The sequence below is a fragment of the Pyricularia grisea genome, assembly GCF_004355905.1.
Source record: "Pyricularia grisea strain NI907 chromosome Unknown Pyricularia_grisea_NI907_Scaffold_8, whole genome shotgun sequence".
Classification (NCBI taxonomy): Eukaryota; Fungi; Ascomycota; class Sordariomycetes; order Magnaporthales; family Pyriculariaceae; genus Pyricularia; species Pyricularia grisea.
Window position 1 is genome coordinate 303,263 of NW_022156721.1, and position 17,376 is coordinate 320,638.

A 17,376-nucleotide genomic window follows, 5' to 3' on the forward strand; every position below is an offset into this window, starting at 1 on the left:
GGACCGCCGAAATTGTATTTTATTTTTATTTTATTTTTTATCCTGGCATTGATATGCTTCTCACTACCTGAGGACTTGTACTACGGCATACGCTAAGGTTTTCCCCAGATAGGCATGATTAAGGCGCCAAACAAGACACATAATCATGTATCCCCTTCCTACTAAAGAGTACGTCAACCCCCGAAACAAGTGTGTAGTAGCCCATTGCCAGGACAAACCTCATCTTAGGCATGTATACTGCACAACACTGCTATCCATTTCAAGTGGATTGACCGCTTATTTTGCCTAACCAGGGAGGCAGGCATTACTTTTCTCCAAGGATAAATAATTACCCCTTGTAAGCCGATACAGACCGATACCAATGTTTTATCTCCACGCAGAGCCCCAAGCAGTTAATTCGTTCTTTTATTGATACTAAGCACTCGCCCCTTCCTTTTTCACTTATCCCAGGCCCTCTAGTTTCAAACTATTTTTTGACCTCATTCTTCATTCCTTCATTCCTTCATTCCTTCCCCACCCCCAATTATTTTTTGTCTATCACCATTGCAGTACCCATTCTAGTGATTACTTCACATATTCTCTAGAAAATACTGCATCAACCTATCGCTGGACTGACTTCATATTTGCACTCTTGTCGTCAGGCGGAAGCAAGATGCTAGCTTAGTCCTCCTCCAGGGGGGTTGCTAGTCTGTCCTCCTTGTGTCCGTTACGGTCCTGGGGGTAGAGACTCCTCCGCACTCTAACGGCATCGGCCAGATCCTCTAGGACCGCAACTGTGCTGTCCCAGTCGATGCAGGCGTCGGTGATGCTGACACCCTTCTTGAGACCAGAGGGGCCCTCGGGTGGCACCTTCTGGTTGCCCTCGTTGATGTTGGACTCGATCATGACGCCAATGATAGACCTCTCGCCCTCGCGCAGCTGGTCACCAATGGCCTTGGCAACCTTGGGTTGGTTGCGGTGGTCCTTGTTGGAGTTGCCTACCAATTCTCATGTTAGTGAAGATCTAACAGAATACAAATTGTGTCATAGGGACAAACAGGACGGGGCTTCTTACCATGCGAGCAGTCGATCATAATGGCCTGCTTCTGACCCTTCTTAATCAGAGTCTCCTTGGCAGCCTGAACGCTAGCCTTGTCAAAGTTGGGACCCTTAGTACCACCCCTCAGGATGACGAAACCGTGCTGGTTGCCCGCCGTCCGGGTGATGGCAGCAAGACCCTGCTTGGTCACACCCATGAATGAATGCTTCGAGGCGGCAGCTCCGATGGCGTCAATCGCGACACCGAGGTTACCGTCAGTTCCGTTCTTGAATCCCACAGGGAACGAAAGACCGGATGCCAACTCTCGGTGCAATTGGCTTTCAGTCGTGCGGGCACCAATAGCACCAACCGAGATCAAATCGGCCAGGAACTGAGGAGAAATGGTATCGAGCATCTCGCTGGCGATGGGCATACCGGCCGAGGTCAGATCGCAGAAAATCTGGCGCGAAATGCGCAGTCCCTTGTTGATTTTGAAAGTCTGGTCGATATCGGGGTCGTTGATCAGACCCTTCCAGCCCACCGTGGTCCTGGGCTTTTCGAGGTAGGCGCGCATGACGATGCAGAGGTCATTAGAGAGCTTGTCGGCCACGACTTTGAGACGCTGGCAGTATTCGAGGGCGGTCACCGGGTCATGGATCGAGCAAGGTCCCACGATGACGAGGAGACGATCGTCGTGGCCAATAACGCAAGCGACCGCTTCCTGGCGGCCGCGAACGACTGTCTCGAGAGCGGCTTTGGTGATTGGGATCTCCTCCATCAAGATCTGAGGAGGGAGAAGAGGGTCCTGGCCCAGGACTTTATTGAAGCGATTGAAGTGCATTTTTGGTTAGATGCCTGATCTTGAAGTGTAGATGCCAGATCTCTTTGCAACGCCCTGAAGGTCCAGTATCGGGGCTGAGAAACAAAATATCAATCGAGGATTATCAGACTGTACCTCTAGTATCGTCAAAGACGGCCTGGGCAGGCACCAAGTTCGCTCCGTTCGACATTTTACTTGTTGTCCAATTTCAATGAAAAGCTGTTCAGATCAAGCTCAGATATCTACCGGGTTTGCTAGGTATCCCCCCCAGTTATGGGCTATTCGTGTGGTGTTATAGAAACAAATCTGACGCGGATGCCAATTTGAGCACCTTTGTTGAGTAAAATGTCAACGAAGGACAAGGCACAAAAGCTGTAGTGACTCAGTCAGTCCCTTGCACGTAGCTTGGTGCAGAAAACTTTCTAGGATAGATCCACAGCCCTTGCGTTTATTGAGGTACCTTTAAATGCTTTAAATGGATATTATTAGTGGCACTGTTCTGTCGAACCAACCTGCTTTGTCTCGATGATCGTGCGAGAACATATGATAATTGTTGGATCTGATTCCTATGAAACATGCATGCTACGCTAAAACTTTATGCTGCTATTGAAACTAATCTTATCTACACTCTTGTTCTTGGCCATGTCGACTAGAGGACAAAAAAAAAAGTCCAAACAGTCGCCGCCGATATACGGCCTGTGACGCTGACAACTCAAAGTCGGTGGACCTCCCTCCGGAGCGGCAGGTAAGCTTTTCAGCCCCTCCAAAGTGGGATGAGCTGATGACGCTCCGAAGCGGGCAGCATGAGATTCTGCCCCACTAATCGTAATTGAGCCGTTATGGTTGGCTGAAAAGGGCTTGGAATTTTCACCGCCTTTGGGACTGGGGTTCACTGGCTGCATAGTGCATACAGAATATGCGTTGCAACTTGACGGTACAGGGTAGGAAGCCATAAGGAAGCTAGGTGGGTCCGACAGCGGAGTCTAGTTTTGCTCATGGGGGAATCCATTGCTTCCAAGGGTTATGAGTTCCGAGAAGGTGGCGATCAGTGCCGTGCGTAGCAAAATCTTTGCAGTTTTACTTTCGGGACGACGGCTGCAAGAACCGGATGACATAACTTAAGTAAATGGTTGGTAACCGATCAAATCAAGATTGTAGTGACTGCGGCAGATATGAACTTTTAAGACGAGACTTCCACGTGTTCAAAGTAGATGGAGTTGTCAGAGCTTGAATATACAGAGTAAACTACAATAGGTTTATAATTCCTCGAGCACCACTCTACACTGTACGGTAGAAGTCTTGTGAGGTTTTGAGTTGATCAAAGTATTTAGGAAGATATCTCTACGGAATATACGGTTGTTGACGTGCAGTAGCCGCAATGCAAGCCGCACCTTGTCTGTTGAGTTTACCTGTAGGCTTGATGCTTAAGAATCCAACTTCCACTAATTTGTCCGTGTAGATCGACCAGCTTGCGGTGCGTGCCTGCATAATATCCATCGCAGAAGATGCATAATGTAACTGACAAATGGCGACGCTAAGGGACGGAATATAATATAAAAGCTTTGAACAACGCAATTGCTTAATTACCTGACTCCTTCGTTTGCTTAACAGAGGCTTCGCTCCATTGGAAGATCCCGTTTGCCACTGAAACAAAACGTACAGAACATCAAAATTGTGGCATGGATCATTGTACACGAGTTTGCCAACATGTTTTCGACAACTGCCGCAACTACGGCCCACGAGTACATTCGGCGCAGACCTTTCAAAGCCATATTGCGGATCTAGAACAAACCAAAAAAAGGTCGAGTCGGGTCTGATGTTGTTTCTGAATCACAATGGCCTTTGAGCTCTTTTATCCCACCGAACAATCTTTGGACGAACGTGAAGATTCTCTGTAACTTTTCCCGGGGTCTTGACAATTTCGTGCATATTCTAGACTCGTCTAGGACTACTTTTTGGGAAAACTAAACTTCTTGCTGGCTCTCATGAAGCAATTCTGAAACGCACCGCTTCTGTGGGTTGAGTCCATGCCGCTGTTGGTGTTGGCATTAATTGGGAAACGCACTGACATCCGCCCCAGGAGCATGGGGACCAATTGCCCGGTTGCGCATCCCCAAAGGAGAACTTGAACGAGCTACCGGGATTTCTTTCCGGGGCACCAGAGCCACAAAGTACTTATGTCAGTTGTCTTTGTCGTGTCGTGCCGTCTCATAGGGTTGGGTTGTCGTGTCGTGGCGTTGGACCCCTCCCTTTCGTCGTAGCTTGGCAAAGCCCCATAGCTCCCTCCGCGGCGAAGAAAACAAGCGAAGATGAGGCGCATCCCAGTCCCTAGGGCCTTGTTTAGTCAGTTGTTGGTGGGAGCCACGAGAAAGGGGCTACGAGGCCAGGTCGACGTACGTTGCGTAAGAAAAAAAAAAAAAAAACACACACACACACACACATCCTGGCCGACTACATCATTTTCTTCTCAGCATTCTACTTCGTAATCATTGTTATACTAAAACTGAATCGAAATAATTCTTTCCCTTTGTCCGTCTTATTTACTTCCATCGCTGCCCTTTACTAATTGCCAAAAGCCAACTGTTGGCGTTATTAACCTTCGTTTATCTTATCAAGCCTCGGTGGTTCACACATTCCCACTGTGGTTCCGCGATCAGCAGCGTGCGCCCTCTTTTTTCCCGTGCTGCAACCCAGCCTTTCTCTCTAGCTCAGCTGCGCTGGCCAAAAGTCAAACCAGCCTTCGTTTTCAGCTTTCGAATATCGAATTTCCACACATTTGCAATTGACAGTCTTTTTATTCTTTCTTTTTTGTTTATTTTCTCTTCTTCTATTTCGTATCTGTTCCTCTCTATCTATATCTCTGTGCCTGTTCTTGTTTTTATATACCATCATAGTTCCCTTGTATTTGTTAACTGCTTTTAATAATTCTTCGACGGTTTCTGTTAGAGTCTTTTTTTTGAAAGACAGCTTACTGGCAGCTGCCTGCCGTTTTCCCCGACCACCTAACTTACCTATTCACTTTCTTGTTGCGTCATCCCAACCAACGAATCCGAGACCAAACTTCCAGCCCAGCCTCCTTCCTGCAGCTGCGCGAGGAACTAAAATCTACATACAACCACTGCCAGGGGTTACTGTTGCCTGCTGACAGCAATTCACCTTATTCGCCCTCGTTTTACTTTTATACCCCGACTTGATCTGATCAGATCTAATCTTGAACTGCCGCAACAAAGACCAACACTCATTAATCCACCTCGACTTTTCACCATTATTCAGGGTCAATCAGTCAATAACCAAACAACTCTCTTTTTCGGCAACCCCCGCGCATCCTCGGCCAATCGCGCTTGGTTGATAGACATTACTGCTACAACCACTCACTCAGCCACAGCCGACAGATCGAGTATTGTACAGCAAAGCAGCCGGGTTGCACTCTTGTCTCTTTCTACCCGGCGCAACTGTATACTTGTATACCTTAGTATACGTCTACCAAACAGGCATTTCAACCTTTTTCAACCGAAATGTTCCACTCCCAGGGTCAAATGGCCAACCCGCTCGGGTTGATGTCCCTGAAGCGGGGTAGGGATGATGAGGCGACGGAGAGCTGCCAAATTGGCTTCACTGAGCACCGGAATGTAAGCAACTTCCCAATTTGGTCAATCTACCTCGGTGGTTTCGCACTCATCCCCCTCGAAAGTATAGACTTGTCGAAGCATACCGCCACCAAAACCGTTGAAACGGCTACTTTTCCAATCGTCGGATTAAATTATAGTTACTGACTCCTATTTTGTCACTTTCTATAGAAGCGCATACAAACTCTTCCACTGCGCACTGCCTCGCGACCAAGCTTCGACCCAGACACAACCTTCTCATCTCCCGAATCTTTGAATGTCAAGCCACACAACTTCACGTCGGAAAATGGCGATGCATTCCTCGGAAGCTGCTACGCTCAGCAGGCAGCCTATGCTCAGCAACAACAGGAACAGGCCCAGCCTAGTTTTTCGCCATGGTCATCCACCTCCAGCGGCCCCGTTGGCCAAGAATACTCGCATGGCGCCAACGCGGACATGGACATGATGATGGATAGTGATTGTGGCGGTGACAACCAAAACGGCCGGATGCCGACACCCATACTACCCAGCTTCGCAGCGCAGGTCAAGGGAGGCAACTGGGGTGCTGCTGGTGGCAACGCTTTCCAGAGCCAAGGACATGACCGAACAGATGGCTTCTCTTCATCCCCAGCCGTTTCGCCGACCGCAGTCCGTGATCGTACAATTCCTCGGTCTCTTGAACACTCGTCCGCCGCCATGGCCGACTGGAATTTGGTGCATAACCGTCCCTTACCATCACCCATTAGTGAAAGCGGTGGTGAGGAGATGAGCAGCCCTAACATGGTGCTGGACTGTCAAGGAAGCTTTCCCTACATGGCGCAGCGCTCTTCCTCAGTAATGGAGCTGCCAATGTACCTCCGCAGTGAAAGTCCCACTGCACCTTCGTCACCTCCTCAGGAGCATCCCAATCTGCATCAATACCAGCAGGTACACCAGCAACGAGAGGGCAGTCCATCGCCGTCTAAGAAGGGTCACACGCGCTCTCGTCACACTGTCAACAACTGGACGCTGCATGGGGGTATGAAGAAGTCATTCAGTATAGGATACCGAGCAGACTGCGAGAAATGCCGCCTCAAGGTCCCGGGCCATTTCAACCACATCATAGTCTCGTAGAAGGGACAGGATTATCATTATGGAGATCCGGAGCTCCTTGCGCAACTGCCGGAAAAATATTTGATTGAGCGTCAGGCCCTGAAGCAGAAAAGACTGAGGAGACAAGAAGAACAACGTAGCATGCGAGCACTCGCTGATTTGAGTGGGAACGAAGTCCGTCAGGCGACAAATTGGATTACCAACACTTGGAAGCGTCGTGAAGGATGCCAGGGGCAGCGGTCAGAAGCGACATGTGAAGATGCCCAGAATAGGCCATGTCAACGGGCCTGGACAGATTCGAATTATATTTCCTCGAGCGATGGATACCGGACGAACAGGCGTCGGCAGGCCCGTGGATCTTAGTGGTCATCAACCTTGCCAACTGGCAGGCCGTATCAACCGGACCAGTCCCCGCCTGCTCCATATGCCGTCAGAGAAATATTCGACGGCAATCCCGATGCAGACGACCTTGCATCCATGTTCTCCCGTATAGATCTGGGCAAGTGATAGGTCTTGCATCACTGAACATTACTTTCTTTGTCATATTTCTTTCCTATGTATCACGGGGTTTGGGCCTTTTTGGAGTCGGGGTTATACCAGTCATTCTTTTATATCATTTTGCTACCTGGCACCCCACAAGAGAGTCCGCGGTTAGGACTGAAGGCGTTTGGTGTTTTCATGGAGGCTAAGACCCATCCCTACTCTTATTTTTCTTTTTTTCTTTTTAGCGTCAGACTGCTATTGGAGGCGGCTATAGTTACCGTTGTCTACCTCATACAGCCACAAGATCTGGTTTATAGTCACATTATTATATACTATCCACATAGGAATAGTCAAGCGAAACATCAACAAACCATCAATTTTCCGTTCATCACATGTAAGAAACAGTGAACATCTCTGCAACACCCAGATTGACACTCAAGGTTAGGTAACTCAATCACTGATGTCATGCCCATGATGCAGGTGCATCCATGTTGGAGATGTTGACTTTCTATTGAAATAAACTAAATCCCCGACGCCTTCGTAATGCACATGTGATACCCATTTCTACAACTAAGAGTACATGCCTTTTGTTGGCTTTCGCCTCCCCTCTGTCCTACCATGCTCGTCTACAGATTTTACAGAGCCTCCTGTTGACCCCGACAGCATGTGTCTGAGGGATCTCCAAGTACAGCTATAGCCTTCCAGCTTGATGGTGCCATTGCGCCTACCAAAACCAACCCTTCTTCGGGGGTGCTGCGCTCGCCTCTGTCGCAGGCGCAGCCTCCCCTGCAGGACTGCTGCTGCTGTTAGGCTTGCTCATGCGGATACTGCTGGCCGTCCTTTCGGGTTGAGATGCGGCTGCAACAGTTCCTATCTTGTCTAGCATGCCGCCGCTGGCCTGGTTCTCCTTTTCCTTTTCAAACGCAGCCTTGGCCTTCTCCTCGACCGTCTTGACGATACCGCCCGCGGCCGCCACGGCCTCACTTCCAGCAGCCCTAGGCTTCCCTGCCACGACGTCATCTTGCGTCTTCAGCCCGCCAAACAATAATCCCTTGACCACCTGCCAACCAGTTTGGTTCATGTCGATCGAGGGTGTTTCGGGTTGCGCTGCCGGTGCTGCTGGCGGCTTGGCCGCTGTCGTTGTGGAGGTGTTGCTGAAGAAGGATGTGTCGATGCCCTTGGCCTTGGCCTCCTCGACCAGGGCGACCTGCTCGGCCGTCGCGTCGCCACGCATGTAGGCCAGACGGGCAGCCTGGAGAGACGACTCCTCCATCTCCTTTTGGGCGGCTATGAACTCGCTCTTGCGCTTGCGGTTGTACACCATCATGTCGAAAGCGGCGTAGGCCGTCACGACAGTTGCGATTGCTGGGATTATATCTAGTGTCAGTGGAAAAAAGTTCCTCGAGCCACTTCCCCTCTCCATATAAAGATATGGAGTTGTTTGTTTGCCATACCTGTAAAACCAATCAGACCCAGCACGGTGAACCGGTGCACCCGGTCCAGGATCGGCCGGCTCCTGTCGACAAACTTGTCGAGGAAGGTCAGCTCGGCGTTGCGAGCCGCCAGGTGCTGGGCGCGCAGGCGAGCGACGCGCTGCTCGGGCGTTTCGTTTATGTGAGCGCCGGGTGTGGGCATGCCGCCTCCGCCGGGAGGCTGCTGTGACTGGGGCGGCGGTCTCCTTGGGTCTTTGAACTTGGACGAAACGGGGCGGGCGGCCGCGTTGGCTGATGATGGAGGTTGGAACCGTGACGACTCGGCTGCCTTGGATGCGGCGTGTGGTGTGGTCGGCGTGAAGCGGGTCGCGTCCGAGACGCTCCGGGGCGTCCTGGCCCCTGATGACGAGGCCATTTTTTATGGTAGATCTTTTTTTTTTGGTTAAGTATAAGGGATCAAAAGGATTGTAGGAGAATGGAAGCCCGAGAATGGGAAAGAGATAAGGAAGAATTAAAAAAAAAGAAGATTTTGTCAATCAAAAATTGGTATCGGAGATTATAACGGGCAAGCAGGTGAAGAAGAGTCGCAGTCTGGACCAAGACAATCGCTGTCGTCGTCGATTTTGTCTGAGGTAGCTTGGCTCGAAGAAAAAAGCTCGATGTCTGGCGTCAGGAGATTTCTGCGGAGCTTCCTAGGAGCTAGCAGCGATTGGTGCACGGGCCACTACAAGATCGGCTCTACCTACCTAGGCACTTGGTTTGGACTCGGGAGTGGATTGGATCGTTGCGTTTACGAATGTTGATTGCTAAAGTGCTTCTCTCTTTATGCAACCAGAATCAAATAGAGTAGTCAATTTGATTTGAAGGCGAATGATGAGTTTAATCGTGGACTACAAGGTTTAAATGACTTTCTACAGTGGTTCCAGGACCCAACGAAACAATACACTGCAGGAAGTCTTTTCTATACGTAATTGACAGGTTTGAATCCAATGTAGTCAGTAGTCGCGATATATCACTTTACCTCCCAATTGCACTGGAAGAGCAGAGTTGATTGTATGTGAAGCCTCGTCGAAGAGACAAGACCTGTCTCCACACGCGATGAACCTCCAGCAGATCAGCGATTTGAGTACCAAAAAGGTTTGGACTTGGATCCAACGGCTGGGTTCTGTTAAAACCCAACAGCTGCTCCCAACTGGCTGTCTGGATTGCATGAAAGTGGCTGCCGCACGTGATTAAACCTTCCCACATATTCACACAAGAAAACTTTATTCTGCAGCCTGACAATTAAGGCACTCAAAAACTCTGCCCTGCACAACCCCACCAAGCCCGCCAATCAGCTCGTCTCCACTTCCTGTAGGGTTTTGTAGCCCTCTGCAACTTTTTGCCGGGTCGCTAGACATCCATCAATTCGATCTCGGAGGAGCACGTCGCCGTCGTTGAGAATCAGCACCACTACTAACCCACAGCTTGCCGTCGCGGATTCTTCACAATGGTATGGCCTTCTCCATTGAAACGAATGAATTTCTGTCAGATCACAGATATACTGACTATGCACGACTTTCCAACGAAATAGGCGATCAAGCATAACAACCAGATCCCCCACAACCGTTAGTAGACTATGTCCCACTCCCGCAAGCGACGACGAAATTCGAATGGAAAGGCAATATACCAAGGGCACGAATTAAGACTGACGACGACATACAGACTTCCGCAAGGATTGGCAGCGCCGCGTCCGGTGCCACTTCGACCAGGTACGATACGACGAATCTTGGAATTGGAGGGAAATATGATTTCTCAAGGCCAAAGCAACTGGAGCCGTGGAAAGGAAAATTTTGCTCATGGGCCTGATCTCGAACAACCGCTGACGTTCAAATTTTTTTGGTGGATTAGCCCGGCAAGAAGGCATCGCGAAGAATCGCACGCCGCGCAAAGGCCGCTAAGGTCGCTCCTCGCCCCGTCGACCTGTTGAGGCCCGTTGTGCAATGCCCTACCATTAAGTACAACCGCCGTGCCCGCCTCGGCCGCGGCTTCACCCTTGACGAGCTCAAGGTACGACACTCCTGGCGGTCTTGCCGAAGCCTTGATGGCTAGCAGGCGGGAAATTATCCTAGGCGAAGCACATAGATCTAACAATACGTCTTTTACAGGCTGCTGGTCTGCACAAGCTCCAGGCCCGCACCATCGGTATCTCAGTCGATGGCCGCCGCCGTAACCTTTCCGAGGAGTCGCTCGCCCGCAACGTCGAGCGCCTCAAGGCCTACAAGGCCAAGCTCGTTGTCATGCCCAAGAAGGGCAAGAAGCCCGAGGTTGCCGACAAGACCGCCCACAAGATCTCCGCCGTCGTCCCCATCGTCCCCCCTGTTGGTGTCACCGAGATCAGCAAGTCGGACATCCCCAAGTCGGACAAGAGCGCCTACCGCCAACTGCGCGAGGCCAGGGCCAACGCCCGCCACGAGGGCAAGCGGGAGAAGCGTGTGAGGGAGAAGGCCGACGAGGAGAAGGCCAAGAAATAGACAAGATACCATCATCTATGAAAAAGAAACGTCTTTCTATCCTTGTCGCCGCCTTTTGTCTTTTTTCGGAGCTTTTTTCATCTTTCTGTCATGTTTCTTGGGCGTGTGGGGTGCAACGAACGAGACGTGGTTATGGTTCTCTGCTCGTCACAGGCACATCACACTAAAGGTAGTCTCGGTTGGTTCTGCTTTCTCGCGGTCTGCTCCAGGGAAAATAAAATTAGGAGAACATGGTGTGGTGGTTTCTTTGGGCCGTTTATTTCACGGAGCAACACAGGGCATGGTTTCAGAAACTTCACTGCATCGCGGGTCTGCTAGATGTATTCTGATAATGAATACGGAATGAATGGGAAGGCAAAGCACTTTCTACTTGATGCCTTGTGGTCACGGATGGCATAATGGTGATGTGAACATTGACTTTTAATCAGTGACGCCTCAAATGTGTGAATGTTTTGTCTAATTGCCTGTCGCTAAGCGTTTGCTGTTGGCTGCTCCCGCTCACCAAGCACCATCTCACCACCGGTCTGCATAAGCTGTTGAAGTTTAGTCTTGTGCTCCTCGGACAGAACCTCGAGCGCGGCCTGAGTCTTGAGCAGCTGCACCAACAACACCAGTACGTTCTCCCGGTCAATCTTGGCCATCTGTGCCGCCCGTCTCGGGTCCGCTTGTTTCGGCTCCAAACCCAGCCCTTCAATGCCATCCACGGTTGCGACCTGCTTCTTCTTGTCCTCCTCCGTCTTCCTAGCAGCCTCCTCTGCGGCCTGACCCTGGCCAAGGCTCACGGCGCGCTCGAGCGCAGCCAAGGCCTCGTCGCTGCTCGTAAGGGTGCGGGCGACGAGCGAAGCGCCGTCCGAGCCGTGGCGGGTCATCAGCGCCAGCACGAACCACGCCTCGCTGCGGAGCGCGGGGAAGCGGGTCTGGGTCAGCAGGAAGGCGAGCAGGTTGTGGATGCCGTCGTGGCGGGCGAGGAAGTTTGCGAGCGGCCCGGTGGTAGGATCCTGCCAGGCGGGGGAGGTCAGGATTGTGGATTCTGGCCCGCCGCTGCCGTGCAGGACTCTGCAGAGAGCGAGGGCGGCTCGTGATGCTTCGGTCTTGGTGGGTTCTGTCGGGGCCGTGGTGAAGACTTGGATGAGTGCGTGAAGTTGGGTCCTCGGCTGCTGCGGAGTGTTCTCGTCCGAGGTCGTGTTGGCGGGCAGGGGCTCGCAGAAAAGGCGGGCGTTGGAGGGCGTCCCTGTCAAGAGCAACCGGCAGAGTGATATAGTGGCGAGCTGGGTCTGCGGCTGAGTGTCCTTGTGCGCCCAGAGGAACGGGAGCACGCCCGTGGCTGAGGTTTCTTCGGTGTCGCCGGTCACTCTGCTGACGGTGCTCAGAAGGTGCTCGCCGAGAACCGGGCGGTTCCCCAAGGGGATTGCGAGGTTCTTGAGCAGCCCGATCGCGGAATGCAGCACCGCACCTGGAGCGGCGTCGTCAGGCCCCGGCGTGTAGGGGTACTCATTGGCAAGGAGGGATATCAGCGGCTTGTGAATGCCCAGGGTTTGGACGAGCCACGACGTTTTGGCATCGTCGCATGCAAGGTTTCCAAACGTCAGACATGCCGCTTCTTGAAGTGGGGAGTGGTGCCTGGAGAGCCAGTCGGTCGTGATGCCGTGATCGGCCAGCCACTTGGTTGGATTGCCGTCTGATGATGTTGAGAAAGACTCTGTCCAGTTTGGTTGGGAGGAAAGATCGGCAACGATACCAACCAGAGCCTTGCGCATGTTAATAAGATGGTTGGCGTCATCAAGATCATCTTCGTCCGCGTCTGCGAATGAAAAGCGTGTACATGCTGTCTCCAGGCCTTTGTAGATGGCAAGCGAGTCGGAGGATGATGTGGATGCCATGACGATCCGGTCTGGGGTCAGATAGGCGGTGGCTGTGGAAACCAGGCTGACAAAATCCTCAATGTCGAGTGATGCATTTGCTGCTGGCCAGGATGGTGGAGATGAAGCGCATTTCAGGAGGGTGATGGGGATGAATGTGTCCTTGGAGGCCTTTTCATGTTCCGTAGATGCAAGAAGGCCGATGGTCTTTGCTGCAATGCCCACGAGGTGTGGTGCCTTTGCCACCCGTTGACTCTGAAGCCATTCTGCGAGTGCCTTTGAGAGGCCTGCTTCTGCCGCTTTTGAATAGGCAGGCTCTATATGGTGTATTCATGTCATTAGCTGAGTGCTGGGGTTTATCAAGTGTCAAATGTAGGAAATTAACAAACCATATTCTATACAAATATTGTGCAACGAAGGAATCACAAACGGAACAAGTTCGTCCTCGATGAGAAGCTTGATTATCGGTAGGAAATATGCCCCATCGACAACCCGTGCTCTGTTTTCGTCTAGGCGGGCAAAGGTCGCAGGTCAGATAAAAGCACAAACATGATTGGATACGCTCAAGTGGTCAAACGGACCACAGCAGGTCCAGTAGCAAACGCCTACCTGTATCCGCGCACGAGTTGCCCACGAGACGAAGTGCCTGGATCTTGAGTGATTGATTTGTTTCTGGTTCGGCAAGCAAATCTAGGCAAAAATCCAAAATGCCAGAATCACCGATTGGGAGTCTCCATGAAGCTAGGGGTTTTTTTTTGGTTCCAGTGTATGTCAGCTGTGTTGCCTGAAAACATGCAGCTCACCGTTTCAATTTAGGTCCACGTCACTGGAAGAAACTGACCGTCACGGCTGCCCGTTGCTAGCTTTTGTGTGATGGCTAGTAAATCATCCAGCGATTCTGGTTGCCGGAGCTCTTGTGCGCGGGCGAGAACTGTCCTGAGGCCCTGGGTGCGCTGTGTTTTGACATCTTGAGAAATCTTGCCATCTTGAGGAAGGTTGTCGTCACTGTCACCGCCAAGTTTGGTGCTGTTCGTGTATTCCAGCAGGCTGGTTCTGTTCATATATTCCAGCAGGCTTGTGATGTCTTCTGCCGCCATGATTGGAACTTGTTTGCACTGAGAAGCAAACCAGTTTGAACAACAAAGTGCCATGGATTTTATGGGAGATGGAGCGTCCGATACAAGGTATTCCTCAAAGCTTACTTTACCAGCTTCTGGAGGGGTAAAGAGGTAGAATCAACCAGAGCCAAATAATCGCACACTATCGCGGGGCCCAATTCCGACCAGACAAGCACGACAGCGGACGCGCAAGTCAATTGAGTGTGTCATACCAACAGGAGCATGCAAGGCAATTACGACTCGTCATAGTGCGATTAGGTATAATTCAAACTTCCTAAGTACCAACACAGTAGAGCCACGTCGCCTACTTTGTTTCCATTGATGTCAAAGCCAGATTGAATACAGGCCACGCCTGCAAGCACTTTCCATCCTCGTACCAACAAATCGCTACAAATGAAGCTAGTAAAAAACCACCAATCAACACGTGCTCAGCAAGCTACTATACTCTGTTGTCAATAACCAAAAACAAAGGGGCTCATCTTCTTCATGGCACCACGCAAGGCGGCGCACACAATGAAAAGAGGTGGGTTATCAAAAATTGCGCCAGGGTTGGCCCCGAAGGACAAACCAGAACGGTCGACGCCACGGTGTGCAATGCAGGTCTCCCGTTCTCCGGCTCCGTCTTCTTGATCACGGAACTCGGCCAACAAGGTAAGTATGAAGAAGGAAAGAGATCAAGAAGGGCTCGAAGCTTTGGGCTGGGCACAAGAGGTCTTTAAATAGGCCACATTTTAGGCGGGCTCCGCCAGCTGCAAACCTTTTCTGGAATTCACCAATCACAAATTAGGGTGGCTGGTTAAGATCTGGTGCCTGGTTATTAAGGTTCCCTACAGGGTGGTTAGCGTGCGTGTATGGAAAACAGTGGACGTGTTATGGCACGGGTGTTGCGCACAGTGGAGAACAGCTCCTTCCATCTGCAACTATTGATTTGCGATCACTTTGGGACATGATCAACCAGAGCATTAGAAAGAGTGATAGGTATGTTCACAGACACAGATACAATTGACATTTACTATCAAATATTAAACTAAAGCTTGATGCAACTGCTGCATTGTGCTCTCTGGCATCAGATAACAAAAGCTACCTACCCCGCATGTATAGGTACACTCAGATCCCCTTCAGCATCTTCGGCAGAATGGTGTCGGTAGCGTTCCAAAGCATTGCGGCATTGTTATTCATCCAGTAAGCCCCCGTATACCAAGTAGACCGGAGACCCTGCAGCTTGTTCGCCTGGTTTATAATACCAGCACGAAGCTGCTCAGGAGTCCAGCGTCTGTACAAAAAGCCATGCTCTTCAAACGCTTCAAACTTCAACTGGTTCGCATCTCCCTTGGGTACTGTTCCGGCGTCCATGAGCCTCTGCAAGGAACCGCGCACGATATTCTGCGCGTCTTGGAAACCGGTCTCATTTTGTGCGATCACCAGCGATCGGAAGACGGGACCGAACGATGAGTTGGCCCTGTAGTAAAAGTTTGCCAGGTACGGCGTGGTAGGGTAGGCCAGGAAGTTTCCTCCCGCGGCATGGGGGTCGGTGTTGGTGACGACCATGGCCGGCAGGGACGGGTGGGAGACGATGCCAGTGTAGTAACGGTTGCCCCAGGTCGAGTGCAGGACCGCCGTCTCATTGTCATCCAAGTCAAAGACGGTCTTGTCCATCGTCTCCGGCCCGATGGTGACCAAAAGCCTCTTGGCGTTGACGGTGGAGGTGCTTCCGTTCTTGTGCTTGACGACAAGTTGTACTCCGGTGTCGGATCGGGTGCTGGAGACGACCTCGGACTCGTACATGACACTGTCGCCCAGAAAGTCCTGGATCTTGAAATAGATCTCCCGGTTGTCGCCCGAGGCAGCAACAAAGCCCCCATCAGCAGGGTAATAGGCCTTCCAGACATCGATGACCAGGGCCGTGTTGACATCCAGGCCCATGACGGTCCATATCTTTGGGGTAAAAGCTACGAGGTCGTACTTGCGCGCGAAATCCTTCCAAGGCAGAAGCAAGTCGGCGGGTATGTCATCACCCGTAGGGAATTCGGTGCCTATGGGGAGCAGGAGAGGCTCGAACCGTTTCCACTGTTCGCGCCACTTGCTAAACGCGGCGTCGGCTGCGGCGGATGCGGGAGCCGTGTAGTCGACCAAGGCTCCATCTGTGAAATCCGCCGAGATTGATGCAGAACTGTCGTATGTTGGTGCCTTTATCGATATATTGAAGCGAGCAAAATAATTGACGGAGGCGGTAATGTTGTCAAAGACATCAATTCCGTAGCCAAAGGGCTTTTTGGTCACTGGATCGTACCATGTGTTGGCGTGGCCACCCTGCAAAATAGTGAAAATTCCATGTGAGCAATTGTGTCTACCACAGCAAAGGTTATCCGTATTTGCCGTCTGATGGAACGGTACGTACAAGAACGCTGGCCCTTTCGACGACTATGACTTTCTTGCCAAAGTCTTGAGTTAACCGAACAGCTGCGTAGGCCCCCGAGCTGCCCCCACCAACGACAACAACGTCCGCGTCAACGGCAGAACTAGCGGCCTGTGCAGCAGCTCCTACTGTCGCCAATGCAGCAACCGAAATCTTGGTGAAGAACATTTTGCCAGAGGATGCAGAGTTGCTAGGAACTAGATTCCATGGTTCATGAACTAATTGCTAAAGTTCCCCCTCCTTCATTCAAATACCTACTCCGACCCTTGCGAAAAAAAAATAAGCTTTCGGTACCGTTAATTACGATGCGAGTTGAGTTCAGGAACAACCTTGAATGGGGAATTAAAGCCGATACGGGCCCAGGAGCCATGCTCGTCTACGGCATAGTTTCTACATATGCCGGGCAATGCAACGTCATCGTTGCCGTGTTAATACGCTCGTTGGATTTACTAGCAAGCTTGAGGTGCCGCACGGCAGTTATAACGCCGGGCGATGCTGACATTTGAAAGGAGCCATGTCATGCGGCACTCACGATTCAGTCAATATTGAGCGCCATTCACAGTATACAAGTACACTAGGGTACCGCTACCATCACTAATACCAGCAACACCATTATCAACACCACAACTAACACCACGCCATGGTTAGGATCGGGCGTTAGGATTAGGGATTAGGTCTTAGCTGTTGGGGATTCGGGTTATCTAGGATAAACGTAAACAAGAAAATCGCGACGCGCAGATGTGAAAGAACAGCACTTGCGTATAGGCGAAAAGGATGCCCAATATTGAATCGTGGGTGCTAGATAAAGTAGCCCTGGCTTTTGTATCGTCTCGTATTCCATCCATCCTCATCGACTGTTTAATTCAACGAGGATTCTCAAAATGCTGCTGTCGCGACTTTTTTTGTGACCACCCGACGTCGCATTTGTTTTCTACCTTCAATTAACCGTCGTGCCACATGCCCCAACCTTCGTTGGTCAACCTTACCCATCCGGTTCGCCGCGACGATGGCCCCTTCCA

The 17,376-nt window shown here is 51.1% G+C and overlaps 7 protein-coding genes across 7 annotated transcripts; 3 read left to right on the forward strand and 4 right to left on the reverse strand.

The window, feature by feature from the left end:
• Window positions 1–328: 328 nt before the first annotated feature.
• On the reverse strand, window positions 329–2,417 carry PgNI_11967 (uncharacterized protein). Its single transcript, XM_031131925.1, has 3 exons — window positions 1,974–2,417; window positions 1,055–1,834; window positions 329–977 (listed from the first exon to the last, which is right to left on the reverse strand). The coding sequence occupies exons 1-3, from the start codon at window positions 2,026–2,028 to the stop codon at window positions 661–663; spliced, it is 1,152 nt and encodes a 383-aa protein (XP_030977352.1). The 5' UTR covers window positions 2,029–2,417; the 3' UTR covers window positions 329–660.
• Window positions 2,418–4,286: 1,869 nt separating this feature from the next.
• PgNI_11968 (uncharacterized protein) lies at window positions 4,287–7,393 on the forward strand. The gene is made up of 2 exons (XM_031131926.1): window positions 4,287–5,467; window positions 5,636–7,393. Exons 1-2 carry the CDS (start codon window positions 5,354–5,356, stop codon window positions 6,554–6,556), a joined length of 1,035 nt encoding a protein of 344 aa, XP_030977349.1. The 5' UTR covers window positions 4,287–5,353; the 3' UTR covers window positions 6,557–7,393.
• Window positions 7,394–7,507: 114 nt separating this feature from the next.
• PgNI_11969 (uncharacterized protein) lies at window positions 7,508–9,164 on the reverse strand. Its single transcript, XM_031131927.1, has 2 exons — window positions 8,473–9,164; window positions 7,508–8,383 (listed from the first exon to the last, which is right to left on the reverse strand). Exons 1-2 carry the CDS (start codon window positions 8,864–8,866, stop codon window positions 7,743–7,745), a joined length of 1,035 nt encoding a protein of 344 aa, XP_030977350.1. The 5' UTR covers window positions 8,867–9,164; the 3' UTR covers window positions 7,508–7,742.
• A 680-nt stretch (window positions 9,165–9,844) lies between these two features.
• Window positions 9,845–11,388, forward strand: PgNI_11970 (uncharacterized protein). The gene is made up of 5 exons (XM_031131928.1): window positions 9,845–9,943; window positions 10,025–10,058; window positions 10,156–10,202; window positions 10,342–10,500; window positions 10,599–11,388. The coding sequence occupies exons 1-5, from the start codon at window positions 9,941–9,943 to the stop codon at window positions 10,962–10,964; spliced, it is 609 nt and encodes a 202-aa protein (XP_030977185.1). The 5' UTR covers window positions 9,845–9,940; the 3' UTR covers window positions 10,965–11,388.
• On the reverse strand, window positions 11,384–14,080 carry PgNI_11971 (uncharacterized protein). The gene is made up of 4 exons (XM_031131929.1): window positions 13,665–14,080; window positions 13,433–13,564; window positions 13,213–13,332; window positions 11,384–13,140 (listed from the first exon to the last, which is right to left on the reverse strand). The coding sequence occupies exons 1-4, from the start codon at window positions 13,972–13,974 to the stop codon at window positions 11,435–11,437; spliced, it is 2,268 nt and encodes a 755-aa protein (XP_030977184.1). The 5' UTR covers window positions 13,975–14,080; the 3' UTR covers window positions 11,384–11,434.
• A 347-nt stretch (window positions 14,081–14,427) lies between these two features.
• Window positions 14,428–14,571, forward strand: PgNI_11972 (uncharacterized protein; the record flags this gene model as incomplete). The annotated part of the gene is made up of 1 exon (XM_031131930.1): window positions 14,428–14,571. One exon carries the CDS (start codon window positions 14,428–14,430, stop codon window positions 14,569–14,571), a length of 144 nt encoding a protein of 47 aa, XP_030977187.1.
• A 477-nt stretch (window positions 14,572–15,048) lies between these two features.
• On the reverse strand, window positions 15,049–16,525 carry PgNI_11973 (uncharacterized protein; the record flags this gene model as incomplete). Its single annotated transcript, XM_031131931.1, has 2 exons — window positions 15,049–16,251; window positions 16,340–16,525. The coding sequence occupies 2 exons, from the start codon at window positions 16,523–16,525 to the stop codon at window positions 15,049–15,051; spliced, it is 1,389 nt and encodes a 462-aa protein (XP_030977186.1).
• Between the last annotated feature and the right edge of the window lie 851 nt (window positions 16,526–17,376).

What these genes read in the sequence shown, in the direction of transcription:
- PgNI_11967 (XM_031131925.1), bottom strand. Translation starts at nt 2,028, where the DNA reads ATGTCGAACGGAGCGAACTTGGTGCCTGCCCAGGCCGTCTTTGACGAT. An exon ending in CGTCTTTGACGATACTAGAG is followed by an intron (nt 1,835 to 1,973) that starts GTACAGTCTGAT and finishes GCTTCAATAAAG; the next exon opens with TCCTGGGCCAGGACCCTCTT. An exon ending in TATGATCGACTGCTCGCATG is followed by an intron (nt 978 to 1,054) that starts GTAAGAAGCCCC and finishes GAGAATTGGTAG; the next exon opens with GCAACTCCAACAAGGACCAC.
- PgNI_11968 (XM_031131926.1), top strand. Translation starts at nt 5,354, where the DNA reads ATGTTCCACTCCCAGGGTCAAATGGCCAACCCGCTCGGGTTGATGTCC. An exon ending in GCTTCACTGAGCACCGGAAT is followed by an intron (nt 5,468 to 5,635) that starts GTAAGCAACTTC and finishes CACTTTCTATAG; the next exon opens with AAGCGCATACAAACTCTTCC.
- PgNI_11969 (XM_031131927.1), bottom strand. Translation starts at nt 8,866, where the DNA reads ATGGCCTCGTCATCAGGGGCCAGGACGCCCCGGAGCGTCTCGGACGCG. An exon ending in GGGTCTGATTGGTTTTACAG is followed by an intron (nt 8,384 to 8,472) that starts GTATGGCAAACA and finishes ATATAATCCCAG; the next exon opens with CAATCGCAACTGTCGTGACG.
- PgNI_11970 (XM_031131928.1), top strand. An exon ending in CAACCAGATCCCCCACAACC is followed by an intron (nt 10,059 to 10,155) that starts GTTAGTAGACTA and finishes GACGACATACAG; the next exon opens with ACTTCCGCAAGGATTGGCAG. An exon ending in TCACCCTTGACGAGCTCAAG is followed by an intron (nt 10,501 to 10,598) that starts GTACGACACTCC and finishes CGTCTTTTACAG; the next exon opens with GCTGCTGGTCTGCACAAGCT.
- PgNI_11971 (XM_031131929.1), bottom strand. Translation starts at nt 13,974, where the DNA reads ATGGCACTTTGTTGTTCAAACTGGTTTGCTTCTCAGTGCAAACAAGTT. An exon ending in AGCAACGGGCAGCCGTGACG is followed by an intron (nt 13,565 to 13,664) that starts GTCAGTTTCTTC and finishes AAAAACCCCTAG; the next exon opens with CTTCATGGAGACTCCCAATC. An exon ending in CAACTCGTGCGCGGATACAG is followed by an intron (nt 13,333 to 13,432) that starts GTAGGCGTTTGC and finishes TTGCCCGCCTAG; the next exon opens with ACGAAAACAGAGCACGGGTT.